General features: G+C 47.7%; 1 protein-coding gene across 3 annotated transcripts in view; it reads left to right on the top strand.

The window, feature by feature from the left end:
* LOC309350143 (transcription factor COE1-like) overlaps window positions 1-19187 on the top strand; it is a 98864-nt gene that overhangs the window by 27206 nt on the left and 52471 nt on the right. For all 3 annotated transcript variants that reach the window (XM_081876838.1, XM_081876836.1, XM_081876837.1), the window contains exons 3-6: window positions 8401-8557; window positions 10202-10265; window positions 12088-12143; window positions 15708-15781. In XM_081876838.1, coding sequence (XP_081732964.1) covers window positions 8401-8557; window positions 10202-10265; window positions 12088-12143; window positions 15708-15781 — 351 coding nt within the window. The remainder of the gene's footprint in view (window positions 1-8400; window positions 8558-10201; window positions 10266-12087; window positions 12144-15707; window positions 15782-19187) is intronic.

The raw sequence follows: 19187 nt of genomic DNA, 5'->3' as shown, positions 1-19187 counted from the left end.
AAGGAGAATGTCAGCCGCTTGGAGACTCCTTAGGGTAGTGATAAAGCGGGATATCAAATCCAAACTCCTCCTCCTCCTCCTCTTCTTCTTCTTCTTCTTCTCCTTCTCCTTCTCCTTCTCCTCCTCCTTCTTAAACAAGTGTGGCTAACTTAATGGAACTGGTTACAGATAGGTAGCCGTGTTGGTCTGTTGGTTTGTTAATGGAACTGGATGTTTTGATTGGCTTCGCCTTTTCTTTTCAATAGCCTTCCCTTTCCTCGGGAACATGGGCAGGGCTAGAATAAGTCACATGGAAGACGGAGCAAGCTTGTTTTCCACTGCTCCAGGGGCGAAGACCTGAACCAGTGGATTCAAAGGTCAACAATGGAGATCCTGACTAAATGTTAGGAAGAACTTTCTTTTTCCCATTGGCCTATTGTGCAATTGATGGAGAGAGTGACTTCCTTACACACACACACACACACACACACACAATCTTCTTTCCAACGAAGAGAGGGCAAGACAAACATTTTCTCCACAAGTCAGGAGGTGCAGGGAATAGACAGGCCCAGCTAGAAATGAGCCCCAAATTTCTCATATATTCTCTAGAAGCTCAGAGGGTTAGTCTACAATGGGGAGAGATCAGGCCCCTCGACTCTTGGGCAGAAGGGGATAGCGTTGAATATATATTTGAGGGCGGCTGGCAGGCAAATGGGCTTCTTCTAAATTTTGCCCCTCAAACTGGAACAGTCTTCCCTTGGGAGGTTGTGGATGGCAAGAGTTGTTTGGCAGTGGAACGGTCTCCCTCGGAAGGTGATGGGCTCTCCTTCCTCGGAGGTTTTTAAGCAGGGCTTGGATGGCCATTTGTCGTGGATACTTGAGCTGAGATTCCTGCATTGCAGGGGGTTGGACTAGATGACCCTCGGGGTCCCCTCCGACCCAACAATTCTAGGATTGATGCGACCCAGAGGCCCAGGCCCCTCTTGATGTGGCCAGGGGGACTGGGAACAATGCTAACCATGGCTTCCCCAGCAACACAACGCATGCACAGTAGTGTCTGGTGCCCCACAGGTCCCTTCTTCTCTATGCATGCACAGTAAAGCAGGGGTAGCCAACATAATGTGCTCCAGATGTTTATTGACTGCATTTTTATTTTAACATTTGTGTACCACCCTTCATCCAAAGATCTCAGGGCGGCTCGTAGCACCAAAGGGCAGTTTGAAGCATCCCTCTCCTCTCTTCCAACTCTGCAATTCTATGATTCTAAGTGTGCAGTGGGATCTTCCCATTTTTGCTTTTTCCAAAGTTGGCACTGTCTGTGACCAGAGCATAGGGCTGGTTCTGAGTTCGGGTTCTCAGGCCAGGTCCAGAGGGCTCCTGTGCGGCACAGAGGGCCCTGTGTCAGGGCCTCTGGAAGGCCTTTTTATATATATATTCTGCCTGTGCAACTTCAGCATTGATAAGAGCGAGAAAGCCCAGGCGACTCGGCTACACGGCACGCCAGGTTTTATTACAAGCTAGTCTGAGCTCTGAGCTGAAGGTTTCCCAGGAGAGAGCTTGTTTCCTTTCCAAAGTCATCACCGCTCTAAGCGGTGGAACAAAATTCAGTATTCAAACTGCAAGGCAGGCTGCACAGTGGCCTCTTCGAAGCAGAGCGTTTTGAGTAAAAGTATATAAAAAGGGGAGCAGCCCATATTCTTTTCCCTTTTTTTCCTAGTAAAGCCAAGGTGTTTCTAGGCTTGATTTGAAACTGCTCTCTGTGTTTTGGAGACGCAGCGTCTTCGAAGTCGTTATTATTATTTATTAAATTGGGATACTTCCCTTTATCCGAAGATCACATTTCACAATGTCAAAATGCAAAATACGAAAGTGAAAAGCTGGCTTCCGCGTAACAGTTTGTTGCGGACTCTGTGCCTGTCTAAGCGTGGCAGAAAGAGGGGGCTGACCACCTTCCTTGCTTACAAGAGACCCACGGTACAATCCCCTCCAGTCTAGGTGTGGCTGGGAAAACTTCTGCCACTCAGTGTAGACATTGCTAAGCAAGATGGACCCAATGGTCTGATTCTGTATAGGGCAGCTTATACCAAAAACAGAAAAACCTCCCCAATATTCCCAGCATGGTTCTCCTCTTAAGGCCTTTTGAAGTCCTGGTGTTCTATGAGAAGGACTTTATTGGGGAATCCCAAAGAGAACGTTCCTTTTTCTCGAAAGGGCTTTTCAGCTGCAGGTGTTGAGTGTGAAGGAAAAAGGAAGGAGGTTTTCTAAGAAGCTGCCCTCTCGGGTGAATGTCAGCCGACTGCTTTCTGCAGACACTATAGAGACTTTCGGGCTCGCTGTCCTTCTCTTCCACCCAACTCCCCGCCTCACCGCAACCTCTGACAGTTGATTTGAAAAGTGGTCTGGCAGACAGCAGCATAAGGCCTGACAATCTCCGATCTCCCTTCTCCGTTTTCTGAGGCACATTTATTGCAAGTTGGTTTGTATTCCGGGCACTAGAGAGACAGCTGCACAAAGGTGGAACCCACAACCTCTTAAGGCACTCCTGGCCCTCCAGATATTTTGGGGACTACAACTCCCATCAGCTGCAGAGAAGCATTCAGGATGCCAGGTTTGCAGAAGGCCACTTCCAAGGGGACCAGCTGATCAGCTGCAACCCACACATACAGGTTGCTGATGTGTGGGGCTGAAGTCTACATCCCAGTTTACATTTCTGCATTGCAGCGGGTTGGACTAGATGAGCCTCAGGGGTCCCTTCCAATTCCACAATTATTCTGTGATTCTATGGACGTCGTTTCTTTTGTGCTATTGTCATAGTCGTCACCTTCTCCTCTTCTGCTTTTATAACAACTTTCACATACAGTATAAAGCACAATCTTGCAAGAGGGCAGCACTTCATTGCTCCACTGATTTGGGTTGGATTGTTTGGCAAATGCTCAGATCTTTTCCACTGATATAAAGGGGTTGTAAAATAATAATAATAATAATAATAATAATAATAATAATAATAATAATTTTATTATTTATACCCTGCCCATCCGGCTGGGTTTCCCCAGCCACTCTGGGCAGCTCCCAGCAAAATAGTAAAAACACAATAAAACATCAACCGTTGAAAACTTCCCTGTACAGGGCTGCCTTCAGATGTCTTCTAAAAGTCAGGTAGTTGTTTATTTCCTTGACATTTGATGGGAGGGCATTCCACAGGGTGGGCGCCACCACCGAGAAGGCCCTGTGCCTGGTTCTCTGTAACCTCCCTTCTCGCAGTGAGGGAACCGCCAGAAGGCCCTCAGTGCTGGATCTCAGTGTCTGGGCTGAACGATGGGGGTGGAGACGCTCCTTCAGGTATACAGGACCGAGGCCGTTTAGGGCTTTAAAGGTCAGCACCAACACTTTGAATTGTGCTCGGAAACATACTGGGAGCCAATGTAGGTCTTTCAGGACCAGTGTTATGTGGTCTCAGCGGCTGCTCCCAGTCACCAGTCTAGCTGCCGCATTCTGGATTAGTTGTAGTTTCCGGGTTACCTTCAAAGATAGCCCCACGTAGAGCGCATTGCAGTAGTCCAAGCGGGAAATAACCAGAGCATGCGCCACTCTGGCGAGACAGTCTGTGGGCAGGGAGGGTCTCATCCTGCGCACCAGATGGAGCTGGTACACAGCTGCCCTGGACACAGAATTGACCTGCGCCCTCCATGGACAGCTGTGAGTCCAGAATGACTCCCAGGCTGCACACCTGGTCCTTCAGGGGCACAGTTTCCCCATTCAATACCAGGGAGTCCTCCACAGCTGCCCACCCCCTGTCCCCCCAAAACAATACTTCTGTCTTGTCAGGATTCAGCCTCCATCTGTTAGCCATCATCCATTCTCTAACCACCTCCAGACACTCACACAGGACATTCACCCCCTTCACTTGTTCTGATTTAAAAGAGAGGTAGAGCTTCATCCCACCTGGACTGAGCTCAGAGAGTGAGATCACAAATACGAGAGCCATTGATTGCATTGTTTGATATTGGTTTGCAATGTGCTTTTAATGCTGAGCTTGTGCGAAAACTATTTCCAGTCCGAATGGGATATGTTCAGGTTTTAAAATGTGGTCAGTCAGGATGTAAGAACAGAGCTCAGTTTTAGGGTCTTGCTTATAAATGCACCAGCAGCTGCATACCTGGCACTGCATGGGAAATCTAAGAAAAAATCAGGGAGTTTTGAAAACTGTGGTTAACATCAGCATAGTTTTGATAGTTTCAGTCTGCTGTCTTGATGCCAAGTGGCATCCAATTCTACCCAAGCAGATAAAAACCCGCTTCTCAATCTCAGGAGCCATGAAATTGAAGAGTTGGAAGCGCCCCAGCAATCATAGAATCATAGAATAGAATCATAGAATCATAGAGTTGGAAGAGACCACAAGGGCCATCGAGTCCAACCCCCTGCCAAGCAGGAAACACCATCAGAGCACTCCTGACATATGGTTGTCAAGCCTCTGCTTAAAGACCTCCAAAGAAGGAGACTCCACCACACTCCTTGGCAGCAAATTCCACTGTCGAACAGCTCTTACTGTCAGGAAGTTCTTCCTAATGTCTAGGTGGAATCTTTTTTCTTGTAGTTTGGAACCATTGCTCCGTGTCCGCTTCTCTGGAGCAGCAGAAAACAACCTTTCTCCCTCCTCTATGTGACATCCTTTTATATATTTGAACATGGCTATCATATCACCCCTTAACCTCCTCTTCTCCAGGCTAAACATGCCCAGCTCCCTTAGCCGTTCTTCATAAGGCATCGTTTCCAGGCCTTTGACCATTTTGGTTGCCCTCCTCTGGACCCGTTCCAGTTTGTCAGTGTCCTTCTTGAACTGTGGTGCCCAGAACTGGACACAGTACTCCAGGTGAGGTCTGACCAGAGCAGAATACAGTGGCACTATTACTTCCCTTGATCTAGATGCTATACTCCTATTGATGCAGCCCAGAATTGCATTGGCTTTTTTAGCTGCCGCGTCACACTGTTGGCTCATGTCAAGTTTGTGGTCAACCAAGACTCCTAGATCCTTTTCACATGTACTGCTCTCAACCCAGGTGTCCCCCATCATCTAGACCAACCCCCTGCAATCAAGGAATCTTACTTTTGTTGGCATCTGTCTGTCTCGAGAGGCAATGGAAGAGTGCACCATCAGGTGGTGAAGTCAAACAATTGGATAATTACAGCGCCTGCTGTGGCTGTAGAGACCGATACAGGAGAGACATGTTTTATTGCAGGTGTGGCAGATAAAGGGGTCAGATGAAGGCAGTAATCCCAGCTCCAAAATGCCTGGCAGATGGCCATGCCCGCTCCGTTGGCAAGCCACCAATGAAGGAGAGTCCACTGTCTTCCCACGTGGTCTGTTCCACAGTTGAACAGCTCTTACCTTCATGCAAAATTTGGTTGCGATATCTTAAGAGGTGTCCATCTGCCTTGCAAACAAACTTTCCAAAATACATAATAGATTAGCATGAACGGAGCCAACCGTGTCACAGCAATGAGTTGGACAGGCATAGATTATCTGAATATGGTTTTCCCAGCAGTGATGTATGCAAGTGAGAGCTGGACCATAAAGAAGTCTGATCGCTGAAGAATTGATGCTTTTGAATTCTGGTGCTGGAGAAGACTCTTGAGAGTCCCATGGACTGCAAGAAGATCAAACCTATCCATTCTGAAGGAAATCAGCCCTGAGTGCTCACTGGAAGGACAGATCCTGAAGCTGAGGCTCCGATACTTTGGCCACCTCATGAGAAGAGAAGACTCCCTGGGGAAGACCCTGATATTGGGAAAGATGGAGGGCACAAGGAGAAGGGGACGACAGAGGACGAGATGGTGGGACAGTGTTCTCGAAGAGACCAGCATGAGTCTGACCAAACTGCGGGAGGCAGTGGAAGACAGGAGTGCCTGGCGTGCTCTGGTCCAGGGGGTCACGAAGAGTCGGACACGATAAAACGACTAAACAACATGGCCTTTTAAATGTGTGGGGAGGATGCGTTGGTTTCTTTTAATGTTACGCATGTTGCATTTTTATTTTGCAAACCGCCCTGTGATCTTGAGATGAAGGGTGTCATATTCTTTTAATAACAGGCTCCACCTTCTATCCCTAGGAGGTGCCACCCACCAGAGTTCCCAGAGTCCCCTTCACTTTCCGTGCACATGAATTAACCGTTGCAGCTACAATGCCACAAACGTGCATGTTTCATTCATTTTCAGGACTGCACCTGCCCCGAGGTGCCTGCAGTTGCAGTGCTTGGCCAAAAGGAGGCACCAGTCAAACGTGTGGTTGAATTCGGGGGGGGGGGGAGCTTCTGCTTCTATGAATGGGGTGCATTCATTGGTGACACCTTAATTCGTCCAGGGCCTGGATGTCTCCAGGCTGCGATATTTGCCAGTGCCTTGCTCAACCGGCAGCCGAACTCGCTAACCGCAGTGTGCAGAACCAGGCCACCTGGCCTGGCAGACGTCCCCCACCCCCTGGCAGTTTGCCCCCGTCACGTGGCAGCCATGCCTTCAGCAGAGACGTCTGGTGTATTTGTTTCAGCCTGGGGGAGGAGTGTCAGAAGTTGGCTGCACCTGTTGGACTTCTGCCTGCCGTGCGCTGAGAGAAGGGAGCATGATAGAAACCTGAAGGAGCGTCTCCATCCCCATCTTTCTACCCAGACACTGAGGTCCAGCACCGAGGGCCTTCTGGCGGTTCCCGCGCTACGAGAAGCCAAGTTACAGGGAACCAGGCAGAGGGCCTTCTCAGTAGTGGCACCCGCCCTGTGGAACGCCCTCCCACCAGATGTCAAAGAGAACAACAACTACCAGACTTTTGGAAGACATCTGAAGGCAGCCCTGTTTAGGGAAGCTTTTGATGTTTAATAGGTTATTGTATTTTAGTGTTTTGTTGGAAGCCGCCCAGAGTGTCTGGGGAAACCCAGCCAGATGGGCAGGGTATAAATAATAAATTATTATTATTATTATTATTATTATTATTATTATTATTATTATTATTATTACCTTAACCTCAGCTTTGCCCGTGTGAACTGGGGCTGAGATTCTGTTCCTGAGGGACAGTGCTTCCTGCAGTTGGCAGAACAAGCCAACAGGTGGCATCCTTTTATCAAGTGTGCCCAGGGACGATATTTGGAGGGTCGGGTTTTGATGGGGTCAGTGGCCTAATCTGGGGAGCATTGCCCTTGCCCCGAGGGCCTGGACTGCGATTTCTCTGAGAAGAGAGTAAGGCCCCAGTGTCCCCTCCCACAAAAAAAGAACCTTGCTGTGCCATTACTAGATAGAAAATCAACAAAGGAAGCTTTCATCTTCCCCATCCATCATCCTTTTACTACCGTGGTTCTCCAAGGGTGTGGCAGGAGAGGGTTGCAAGCGCAGAGGGAAATTTCAAGGACGGTCAAACAAACAACTAAACATTTCAGTGTGGTATAGTTTAGTAGCTATTTTATTTTATCTCCAGAATATGGATAGCTCTCTTTTCGAAAGGAGAGCAAAAGCATCAAGTGATACTGGGGACCAGCCTAGTTGTGTTTTCCCACGTATTTCTTATCAGTTAAGAAGTTCAGTGTGGCACGAGCAATTTTTATCTTATTTTTTATCAAATTTTCTGTTTTACAATTTAGAATACTCGTTTAAACACCTTTAAAATATCAGTGACTTCCCCCTTCTTTTTCCATGGTTCATTTTGCATATCATAAATCCCTGCATATCTTATACAAATTATACCATTCAGTATTCCTTTATTACATCCATCAGAACTTTCTTACACTGTTGAATTTATCTTAGCGCTGTCCACGTTTTCAAGTGTACATAGTTCCCCCCCATGTATTCAATAAACGTTTTCCAATCTTTTCCAAACGTTATGTTCTTCTTGTTCTCTTATTCTATATGGTAAGTATGTAATCTGTGCATTTTCCGTCAGCTTAAGTTGCCATTCTTCTTTGGTTGGGACCTCGCTCGTTTTCCATTTGGGGACTAACGAAACACGGGCCGCAGTAGTGGCATACATAAATAACGTTTATGAGCAATTTTTTATCTTCGTGCCCCAGAAGATACTACGACACTTCAATAAAACCATGCACAATAAATATTTATTTATTCATTCATTTAAGAAAACCAGATTTCTTTATTTTTTTATTGTGTTTCTACCAAACCTTTTCATCCAAGGAGCTCAAGGTCACATTGCGTCTCTCTCCCTATCCTCATTCAGTCCCAACAACAACCCTACGAGGTAGGCTAGGCGGAAAAGCTTCGACTGGCCCAAGGCCCGACGGGCACTAGGTTGGCGAAGGCTGGCATAGATACCCCCATATCCTGCTCTCCCTTTTGTTTAGGCTTGTGTGGGGCTGTTGGCAGGGAAGGGGGCTTCTGGCTGGAGTTTCCACGTCTCCTGACAGGCTTCTCCTTTCCGTCTCTCCCTCGCAGTGGCATTGGGCTGGCACGGGCCCATTTCGAGAAGCAGCCCCCGTCCAACCTCAGGAAATCAAACTTTTTCCACTTCGTCCTGGCCATGTACGACCGGCACGGGCAGCCTGTGGAGATCGAGAGGACGTCTTTCATCGACTTCGTGGAGAAGGACAGGGTATGGAGCCAATCAGGTTGCGCGGTCGTTTCTCTCCTCGCACCCCCCACAAAAATACCCCTCTAGGGGTCAGATTTGAGGCATCATATCCGAATGGCGGCAACCATGGAACAGACTCCAACTACGATTCTGTGATTCCCTTGGAAGGTTGTGGGCTCTCCTTCCTTGGAGGTTTTTAAGCAGAGGTTGGACGGCCATCTGTCATGGATGCTTCAGCTGAGATTCCTGCATTTCAGGCGGCTGGACTAGTTGACCCTCGGGGTCCCTTTCAACTCTACAGTTCTATGATTCTGTGAACCGTGTCCCTCCCCTACTCATGCTCACCTCCGCCATACAATGGAAGTTGACTTCTGGGGCCTTTCCAAAAACCAAGATGGCGGCCCCCAGGGCCATGGGTTCAGCGCCATTTGATGGGGTGTTATGGCTCTAGACCTGGATAGAGTGCCTGGATAGAATGGGGGGACAACTGTAGGGCTGAGGACTTAGAAGTGGGAATTTCAGCTTTCCCAGTCCCTGGTTCAAAATCAGCAAGTCTTCTGTTTGAACCTCACCCCTGCTGTGATGATGGCCTGGCTATCTTAGTCTCACTGCCCACCCCTATGCAATTTGGGAATAACAGTACTACTACTACTACTACTACTAATAATAATAATTTATTACTTATACCCCACCCATCTAGCCAGGCCTCCCCAGCCACTCTTGGCGGCTCCCAACAGAATATTTAAAACCACAACAAAACATCAAACATTAAAAACGTCCCTAAACATTAAAATGGGATGTACGTGGCACTGTGGTCTAAACTACAGAACCTAGGGCTTGCCGATCAGAAGGTCGGCGGTTCGAATCCCCGCGACGGGGTGAGCTCCTGTTGCTCGGTCCCTGCTCCTGCCAACCTAGCAGTTCGAAAGCACGTCAAAGTGCAAGTAGATAAATAGGTACCGCTCCGGCGGGAAGGTAAACGGCATTTCTGTGCACTTCTCTGGTTCGCCAGAAGCGGCTTAGTCATGCTGGCCACATGACCCGGAAGCTGTACGCCGGCTCCCTCGGCCAATAAAGCGAGACGAGTGTCGCAACCCCAGAGTCAGTCATGACTGGACCTAATGGTCAGGGGTACCTTTACCTTTTTGAACATTAAAAACTTCCCAACCCACCTTTCAGAGTTATTGTGAAGGACTCCTGAGATAATGTGTGCAAACTGCTTTGCATATTCTCAACAATCGACTTCTGATGGTGAGATGGATGTAAGACTAAATTGGTGTTTTCTTTATTTCTTCAAATATTTCATCGAATCGGAGAATTGTAGAGTTGGAAGGGAACACGAGGTTCATCAAGTCCAACTCCCTGCAATGCATGAATCCTTTTCCCCAACATGGGTTTCGAACCCACAACCCTGAGATTAAGAGTCTCGTGCTCTACCAACTGAGCTTATCCTAGCTTGGATTCATCATATTTTCTCCAGGGCACCGTTCGTTGTTTGCCTCCAAACTTTATCCTCACATTGATCCTGTGATGTAGGTTAGGCAAAAAGTCAGGGGTCTCACGGCTGGCAAATGATTCGAATCCGGGTCTCGCTAGTGCAAGATGGCGGAGAGTCTTAAGATACGGCTTGTGTTTTCAAAATAATACTTTATCCTTTTCTTTCAGGAGCAGACTGGAGAGAAAACCAACAATGGCATCCACTACCGGTTACAGCTTTTGTACAGTAATGGTAAGGAGCGTTATATAATAATAATAATTTATTATTTATACCCCGCCCATCTGGCTGGGCTTCCCCAGCCACTCTGGGCGGCTTCCAAAAAAAAATATTAAAATACTGTAATACATCAAACATTAAAAGCTTCCCTATAGAGGGCTGCCTTCAGATGTCTTCTAAAAGTCTGGTAGTTGTTGCTCTCTTTGACATCTGGTGGGAGGGCGTTCCACAGGGCAGGTGCCACCACCGAGAAGGCCCTCTGCCTGGTTCCCTGTAACTTGGCTTCTCGCAGTGAGGGAACCGCCAGAAGGCCCTCGGTGCTGGACCTCAATGTCTGGGTAGAAAGATGGGGATGGAGACGCTCCTTCAGATATACTGGACCAAGGCCGTTTAGGGCTTTAAAGGTCAGCACCAACACTTTGAATTGTGCTCGGAAACGTACCCAATGTAGGTCTTTCAAGACCGGTGTTATATGGTCTTAGCGGCCGCTCCCAGTCACCAGTCTGTCTGCCTCGTTCTGGATTAGTTGTAGTTTCTGGGTCACCTTCAAATGTAGCCCCCCGTAGAGTGCATTGCAGTAGTCCAAGTGGGAGATAACCAGAGCATGCACCACTCTGTCAAGACAGTCTGCGGGCAGGGAGGGTCTCATCCTGCATACCAGATGGAGCTGGGAGACAGCTGCCCTGGACACAGAATTAACCTGAGCGTCCATGGACAGCTGCGAGTCCAAAATGACTTAGTGTTGCTGGCTAATCCACTATGTTTGCATGGCGTTTTTTTCAGGGGACCCAAAAAGCAGATGACTTAAAACAATTAAAACTAGCCTTCCTCCGCTTGATGCCCTGCGTTTGTTTCAAAACACAATTCCCAATATTATTATTACCTGCCCTTCACCCTAAGATCCCAGGGCGGGTGACGTCAATTAAAAAAACAGCATCGATAATAAAGCACAATATTATTTTTAATGCATAAAAAATCAGTGTGAAACAACTTAAAATTTCAAAACTGATTTCAAAAAGAGCTGCATCTTCCAGAAGCTGTGCAATGAAGCTACTAGGCCTACTTCTGTGGGGAGTTCCTCAGATTCGGGGCCACCACAGAAAGACCCTCTTCCCACCCCCAGGCCACCACTACCACCCCGAACCTCTGGGGGCAGAGGAACTACTAAGAGCTCCCCCTTCCGATCTTAGTACCCAAGAGGGGCTTTAGGAAAGGAGAGAGGCGTCTCTCGGGTATTTGGGGCCTCGGTTGTTTAGCCCGTTGAATTGGACCCAGGAATCATCCCTGACTACAACTCCCATCATGCAGAGCGTGGAGACGTAGGCATGCAAAAAAGCATTATTATTATTATTATTATTATTATTATTATGTCATATCCCTCCTTTTTTTCCTCTCAAGGCGGACGTCCTCTCTCCTCATTGAACCCCAAAAACAACCCTGTGAGCATAGCTGTCAACTTTTCCCTTTTCTTGCGAGGAATCCTATTTGCAATAAGGGAATTTCCCTTTAAAAAAGGGAAACGTTGACAGCTAGGCCTGTGAGGTAGCTGAGGGGCAGCGGCTGGGCCCAAGGTCTCCCAGTGAGCTCCCTTCATGGCTGAGCGGGGATTCGAACGCAGGTCCTCGTCCGACACTCTAACCGCTGCACCACACCAAAGTTGTCAGCCGGTTGTGCCAAACTCCGCCACCTCTTGCCGCTGCCGCCCCCCAAATTTTGGGACTGGCATAGCCCCTGCGCCACCATTTTGAAAACGGAGGGCCTCTGTGATTTTCAGCCAGGGGATAGGAAGTTCCAGAATGGAAGAGACAAACGTTCCTCTCGCTTTTCTTCCTCGCAGGACTTCGGACGGAGCAGGACCTCTATGTGCGGCTGATCGACTCCATGTCCAAGCAGGTAACAGCCCCCAGTGAAAGTGTGGAAGGGTGTTGGGGGGGGGTACGAGAGCCATCTTGGAATATCTCGTGGAAGATGGAACAAGCTTGTTTTCTCTTGCTCTGGAGGGGAGGACTCGAACCCATGGCTTCAAGTTACAAGAAAGGAGACTCCGACTAAGCCTCAGGAAGGAATTTCTGACTGCAAGAGCTGTTTGACAGTGGAATGGACTCCCTTCGGGAAGTGGTGGACTCTCCTTCCATGGAGGTTTTTAAGCAGAGTTTGGATGGCCATCTGTCATGGATGCTTGAGCTGAGAGTCCTGCATTGCAGGGGGTTGGACTAGATGACCCTTGGGGTCCCTTCCAATTCTATGGTTCTATGATTCGGAAGGAAGGAAGGAGAGAAAGAGAAAGAGAAAGAGAAAGTGAGAGGAGAGAGAGAGAGAGAGAGAGAGAGAGAGAGAGAGAGAGAGAAAGAAAGAAAGAAAGAAAGAAAGAAAGAATAGATAGATAGATAGATAATAGATATAGATAGATAGAAGAGGGAGGGAGGGAAAGAAAGAAGAAAGAAGGAAAGAGTAGATAGATAGATAGATAGATAGATAGATAGATAGATAGATAGATAGACAGACAGATAGAGATAGATGATAGATAGATAGATAGATAGATAGATAGATAGATGATAGATAGATAATGATGATAGATGATAGATAGATAGATAGATAGATAGATGATAGATTAGATAGATAGATAGATAGATAGATGATAGATAGATTAGATAGATAGATAGATAGATGATAGATAGATAGATAGATAGATAGATAGATAGATATAGATATAGATAGATAGATAATAGATATAGATATATAGAAGAGGGAGGGAGGGAAAGAAAGAAGGAAAGAAAGAAGGAAAGAGTAGATAGATAGATAGATAGATAGATAGATAGATAGATAGGAGAGGGAGGGATGAAGGGAGGGAGGGAGGGAGGGAGGGAGGGAAGGAAGGAAAGAAAGAAAGAAAGAAAGAAAGAAAGAAAGAAAGAAAGAAAGAAAGAAAGAAAGAAAGAAAGCTTGAGGAAGATGTGGTAGGTGGATCTCAGTATTGTCCCAGGAACAAAATCAGGATCAAAGTTGGTTTCCTTCCAGCCCTCCCCTCCTGAGGGGGGAGCCCAAGGGAGATAAATCCCAAACTGGGAGATGCTTCATTAAGCTTCACCATCATTAATCAACACCATTAGGCGGGGGAGGCTTTGTTAACTCTGGTGCTGATGGGCTGGGAGCCTCTGCTGCTTAGCACCTGCTTAGCACACGCAAACACACCCAGGGCTCTCTGCTGAGGCCAAACAGAGGAGGAGGAGGAGGAGGAGGAAGCCCAGACTTGCTCCTGCTTTAGGAAGCGGCCGCGTGCAACTCCCAGCATCCCCACCCAGCATGGCGTGTGGCCAGGGAGTTGTAGCGCCAGCTACATCTGCAAGACGCCACACTGGCTGCCCCTCGGCTGGCATGCTGAGATTTGCATGTAGGACCAAGTGTGTAGTCCTTATGGTTGTGGGTTTGGTGATGGTTGGGAACTCTGGGCCAAAGTCAAGTAAACTGTCATGCTAGGGGGAGCAGGTGCAGGGGGGCTTCACCTCCCTCCCTCCCCCTCTCTAAATCTGCTTGGGGGGTCCAGGAGAACCCCCAGAATAGCACATGGGGTGTGGAGGAGAGGGGAGAACATTCCACCTGGCAAGATAGATGCTTGCATTGATGGAACCATCTCCTTAGTGTGGCACTGAAGTCTACCTTCAGAAGCCAAAGGAGCTCCTTGATTATCAGACTTCCATGGAGCAGAGATGGGGCCTTGCAGTTCTCCTTGCCATGCCCAAAATGTGTGCAGAGGTTCCACAAGTGGCAGAGCTTCGTTTTTGTTCTTCTGCAGCTATCATGGTTGCCATCGTAACCCAAGGATGTAAGAAGAGCCTGCTAAATCAGGCCAACGTCCCCTCTAGTCAGGTGTTTGTTGTTGTTTAGTCGTGTCCGACTCTTCATGACCCCCTGGACCAGAGCACATCAGGCACTCCTGTGTTCCACTGCCTCCCGCAGTTGGTCAAACTCATGCTGGTAGCTTCAAGAACACTGTCCCACCATCTCGTCCTCTGTCGTTCCCTTCTCCTTGTGCCCTCCATCTTTCCCAACATCCGGGTCTTTTCCAGGGAGTCTTCTCTTCTCATGAGGTGGCCAAAGTATTGGAGCCTCGGCTTCAGGATCTGTCCTTCCAGTGAGCACTCAGGGCTGATTTCCTTCAGAATGGAGAGGTTTGATCTTCTTGCAGTCCATGGGACTCTCAAGAGTCTCCTCCAGCACCAGAATTCAAAAGCATCCATTCTTCAGCAATCAGCCTTCTTTATGGTCCAGCTCTCACTTCCATACATCACTACTGGGAAAACCATGGTTTTAACTATACGGACCTTTGTTGGCAAGGTGATGTCTCTGCTTTTTAGGATGCTGTCTAGGTTTGTCATTGCTTTTCTCCCAAGAAACAGATGTCTTTTAATTTTGTGACTGCTGTCACCATCTGCAGTGATCATGGAGCCCAAGAAAGTCGAATATCTCACTGCCTCCATTTCTTCCCCTTCTATTTGCCAGGAGGTGATGGGCCCAGTGGCCATGATCTTTGTTTTTTTGAAGTTGAGCTTCAGACCATATTTGGCGCTCTCCTCTTTCACCCTCATTAAAAGGTTCTTTAATTCCTCCTCACTTTCTGCCATCAAGGTTGTGTCGTCTGCATATCTGAGGTTGTTGGTATTTCTTCCGGCGATCTTAATTCTGGCTTGGAATTCATCCAGTCCAGCCTTTCGCATGATGAATTCTGCATATAAGTTAAATTAGCAGGGAGACAATATACAGCCTTGTCGTACTCCTTTCCCAGTTTTGACCTAGTCAGTTGTTCCATATCCAGTTCTAACTGTAGCTTCTTGTCCCACGTAGAGATTTCTCAGGAGACAGATGAGGTGATCAGGCACCTGTTCTCATAATGGCCAACCAGATCCCTCAGTGGGAAGCCCAAAAGCAGGATTCGAACACAAGAGCCCTCTGCTGTCTGTGGAGGCTCAGCATGGCCCTCTTGGCTACTAGCCACTGATAGCCCTCTCCTCCATGAATTTCTCCTATCCTCTTTTAAAGTTATCCAAGTTGGTGGCCATTGCTGCCTCCTGTGGCAGAGAGTTCCACAGAAATACAACAGCATTAAGGAGGACTTTCTTTTATCTATCCTGAATCTTCCTCGAATGTCCACGAGTTCTAGTTAGGATAGAGGGAGGAAAACTTTTTCTCTATGTACTTTTTCCATGGCAGGCATCGTTTTCATAATTAGCATCATCATCGGTTCATTCATCGCCTTCTAAACCACGGCCCCATGAGGATTTGCACATAAGATAATTAAGGGGGGGGGGAGGAATTGAACACAAGGCTAAAAAGTTATGCCCTCTGCCCTTGGCCCATGAAAAGAGCCTGGAGTGCCGAAGCATCTGGGTGTGGAGTTTTTCTGGGTTGTTCCTCTCCTTAACACTTCCCCTCTTCGCTCCCCCCCCCTCTGTTTTCCAGGCAATCATCTACGAAGGGCAAGACAAGAATCCAGAGATGTGCCGTGTGCTGCTGACACATGAAATCATGTGCAGGTGAGCCTGGCTCAGCTCCTTCCTAGAGCAGTGGGGGGGGATCCTTCCTTCCTTCCTTCCTTCCTTCCTTCCCTCCTTCCTTCCTTCCTTCCTTCCTTCCTTCCTTCCTTCCTTCCTTCCTTCCTTCCTTCCCTCCCTCCCTCCCTCCCTCCCTCCCTCCCTCCCTCTTTCTTTCTTTCTTTCTTTCTTTCTTTCTTCTGCCAACATATTTGGAACAAAGTTTGCAAACCTGGCCACCTCATCTCAAAAGGTCATCAGACTTTGGAAAGGTGCGTTAAAAAAACATCCCTTCAAGACAACCTGTTTACAGAGTATTCATCCTGGTTTGTTCACTGGGAGGTTAGAAGAGATTGGCTTTGCCACGAATATTCATTCTGGTTTGCTTGCGGGGAGGCTAGATGATGCTCCGTCAAACCTAGAGTGATCCCACATTTTCCGGTGCATCTTCCCATCTCCTTCCCTATCTCAAATAGTCTGGTCTTTTGGGGAAGCGATTTTTGACATTATTTTAATTAGCTGTTGCATTTATGTCCCAGCTTTTTTGTTCGAGGAGCTCAAGGTGGCGTACATGGTTCTTCCCCTCCTCATTTAATCCACACAACAACCCTGTGAGGTAGGTTAGGCAGAGAGGTAATGACTGGTCTCCCAGGTCTGGTCCAACACTCTTAGCCACTAGGCCACACTGGTCCTTGTTGCACAAGACCTGGACAAACACCTGCAACTCTGCAACCTGAATTTGCAAATTCAATATGTGATTGAATCCCAAGTGAGGAGTCATGATAGAGCCCAGGCTATTTACTTTTATATTATGTAGGTTTTTTAATTGCATATGTATTGCTTTATAGCCTAAGGCCATATAGCGAAGGGCAGATTCTGTGCATAAATAAATATAAATAAGTCGTTGATGTGGAGTTGGGAGCCAAGCCACAAGAAATGGGCTCTGTTGTTGTTAATTTCTTTATTACATTTAGATACCACCTTTATCTTTCAATGATCTTAAGGTGGTGTGCATGGTTCTCGTCCCCTCCTCATTTAATCCACACAACAATCCTGTGAGGTAGGTTAGGCTGAGAGATGGTGACTGAGCTTCATGGCTGAGTCGGGATTCAAACCCTGCTCTCCCAGTTCTTAGTCCAACACGCTAGCTGTTACACCACCTTGGCACTTCAGCCTGGAAGGGAGGGGGACTGAATGTTTGGAAACTCCCCGCATGCAGAAAGCTAGCATGCAAGGGAGACGAGCCTAACCCGGTTTTCTCCCTGAGGTGCTGCTAGCTTTGAACGTGCAGCGATTTCTACAGCCATATTCGGAGACCTGGGGGGCTGCGTTCAGGCTCCCCACCCCAACTTAGAAACAGACATCCAGTCTGGCCCCCCACAAGGTCTGAGGGATACTGAACCGGCCCCCTGCTGAAAAAGTTTGCTGACCCCTGGCCAAGAGGCAATATGAGCTTCATTCACGGCCGAGTGGGGAATTCGAACCCTGATCTCTCCCGGACTCTCAACCGGCACTCTAAGCACTACGCTGCCACCGGCTCACAGCTTAGCACTGGGATGTAGCAGGCCCATCGGACGAGCCAGGGGATCTTAGAAACATAGAGTTGGAAGGGACCCCCAGGGGACATCTAGTCTAACCCCGTGCCATGCAGGAATCTCAGCTGAAGCATCCATGACAGATGGCCGTCCGACCTCTGCTTAAGAAGGAGGCTGGCATCTTTTCACTCGGCTCTGCCAGGTTCCCTGGTGCCCCATTAATGCCTGTCTTGTTTACGACACTCAGGGCTCGGTGTTTGTGCAAATTAGTGCGCCTGCCTCCGAGCCAACTTTCACGGCTAATTGATCTCCAGGAACCTTGCTAATGATCTTGGGGGTTGAGGGAATAGATGGCGGGGGCGGGTGGGGAATATCTGGGGTGGGGGGGAGGGCGAAGCGTCTTGACTGAGACGCCCTCGGATTTGTTTGTGTAACCGGCGGGTGGGGTGGCGGCTCCCCTGCGGGGCGCAGAACAGAGCCTTGGGTTGTTTATCAGGCCAAGATATTAATTATATTTAACGTGAGTGGCGGTACCTGGCGGAATCATTAAAAGAAAATTGGAATCTGATCTCATAAGACTAGAACTTTGGGCCGTCCGAGGAAGCTGACGGCTAGAGGATTGGGCGGACAAAAGAAAAGACTTTTAGCTGCAGCGCATAGTCAGAGGTATTGGAACTCATTGCCACAGGAGGGTGGAATGGCCAGGATCCTGTTCTCATAGTGGCTGAGCAGATTTGGCATTCAGAAACATTGCTGTCTCGAATTATGGACCAGTATAAAGCAAGCAGCACATAAGTGGCACACAAAACGCTAACAAAGCATTCTACCTTCTAAATCTTTTATTGTTGTTTAGTCGTGTCCGACTCTTCGTGACCCCCTGGACCAGAGCACGCCAGGCACTCCTGTCTTCCACTGCCTCCCACAGTTTGGTCAAACTCAGACTGGTAGCTTCGAGAACACTGTCCCACCATCTCATCCTCTGTTGTCCCCTTCTCCTTGTGCCCTCCATCTTTCCCAACATCAGGCTCTTTTCCAGGGAGTCTTCTCTTCTCCTGAGGTGGCCAAAGTCTTGGAGCCTCAGCTTCAGGATCTGTCCTTCCAGTGAACACTCAGGGCTGATTTCCTTCAGAACGGAGAGGTTTGATCTTCTTGCAGTCCATGGGACTCTCAAGAGTCTCCTCCAGCACCAGAATTCAAAAGCATCAATTCTTCGGCGATCAGCCTTCTTTATGGTCCAGCTCTCACTTCCATACATCACTAAAATCTTTTATTAATAATCCAAAAATTGAGCGAGCTATGTACAAGATCTGCTACAGAAGCCACAAACAGAAAACTCATTCAAATTGTGTCCAAAAGGAAGATTCAGTCTTTAAAGTTCCTTTAGCCAGGCTCCTGTAAATATCAACAAAGGTAAGTTTGATCAAACAAAGTGTCGGCGATGTTGCGCTCAAGGGTTAGATATCCACGAGGATAAGTTTGATCAAACGAAGAGTCAGTGATGTTCAGTTCTTGAATTATGGAGGCAGAGCCATAGCCACCAATAGGCCTCTCCACTGTGCATTTGCCTCGCCCTCTTTTAAAGCCATTCAACTTGTTGGCAATCCGTTTTCTCCCGTGGCAGTGAGTTCCAAAGTTTAACCATGCGCTGCGTGAAGAAGGACTTTCTTTCAGGAGAAAGGGGACAGAAAAGGCATTTTCTCTTTTTTTTAAAAAAAAAAATTATTAAGAGTTTTATTAATACAATGAAAAAAAAAGAAAGCAGAATAAACAAAAAACAGACAGAAAGAAACAAACATAAAATTTAACATCTTGTAATAACCATCTTTTCTTCATTTTTGGACTTCCTCACATCTCCCGCTCCTGCATTCCAATTA

This window comes from Podarcis erhardii (genome assembly GCF_964252035.2).
Source record: "Podarcis erhardii genome assembly, chromosome: 9".
Taxonomy (NCBI): domain Eukaryota; kingdom Metazoa; phylum Chordata; class Lepidosauria; order Squamata; family Lacertidae; genus Podarcis; species Podarcis erhardii.
The sequence above is the reverse complement of the archived record's forward strand: the minus strand, read 5'-3'. Positions and strand labels throughout refer to the sequence as shown.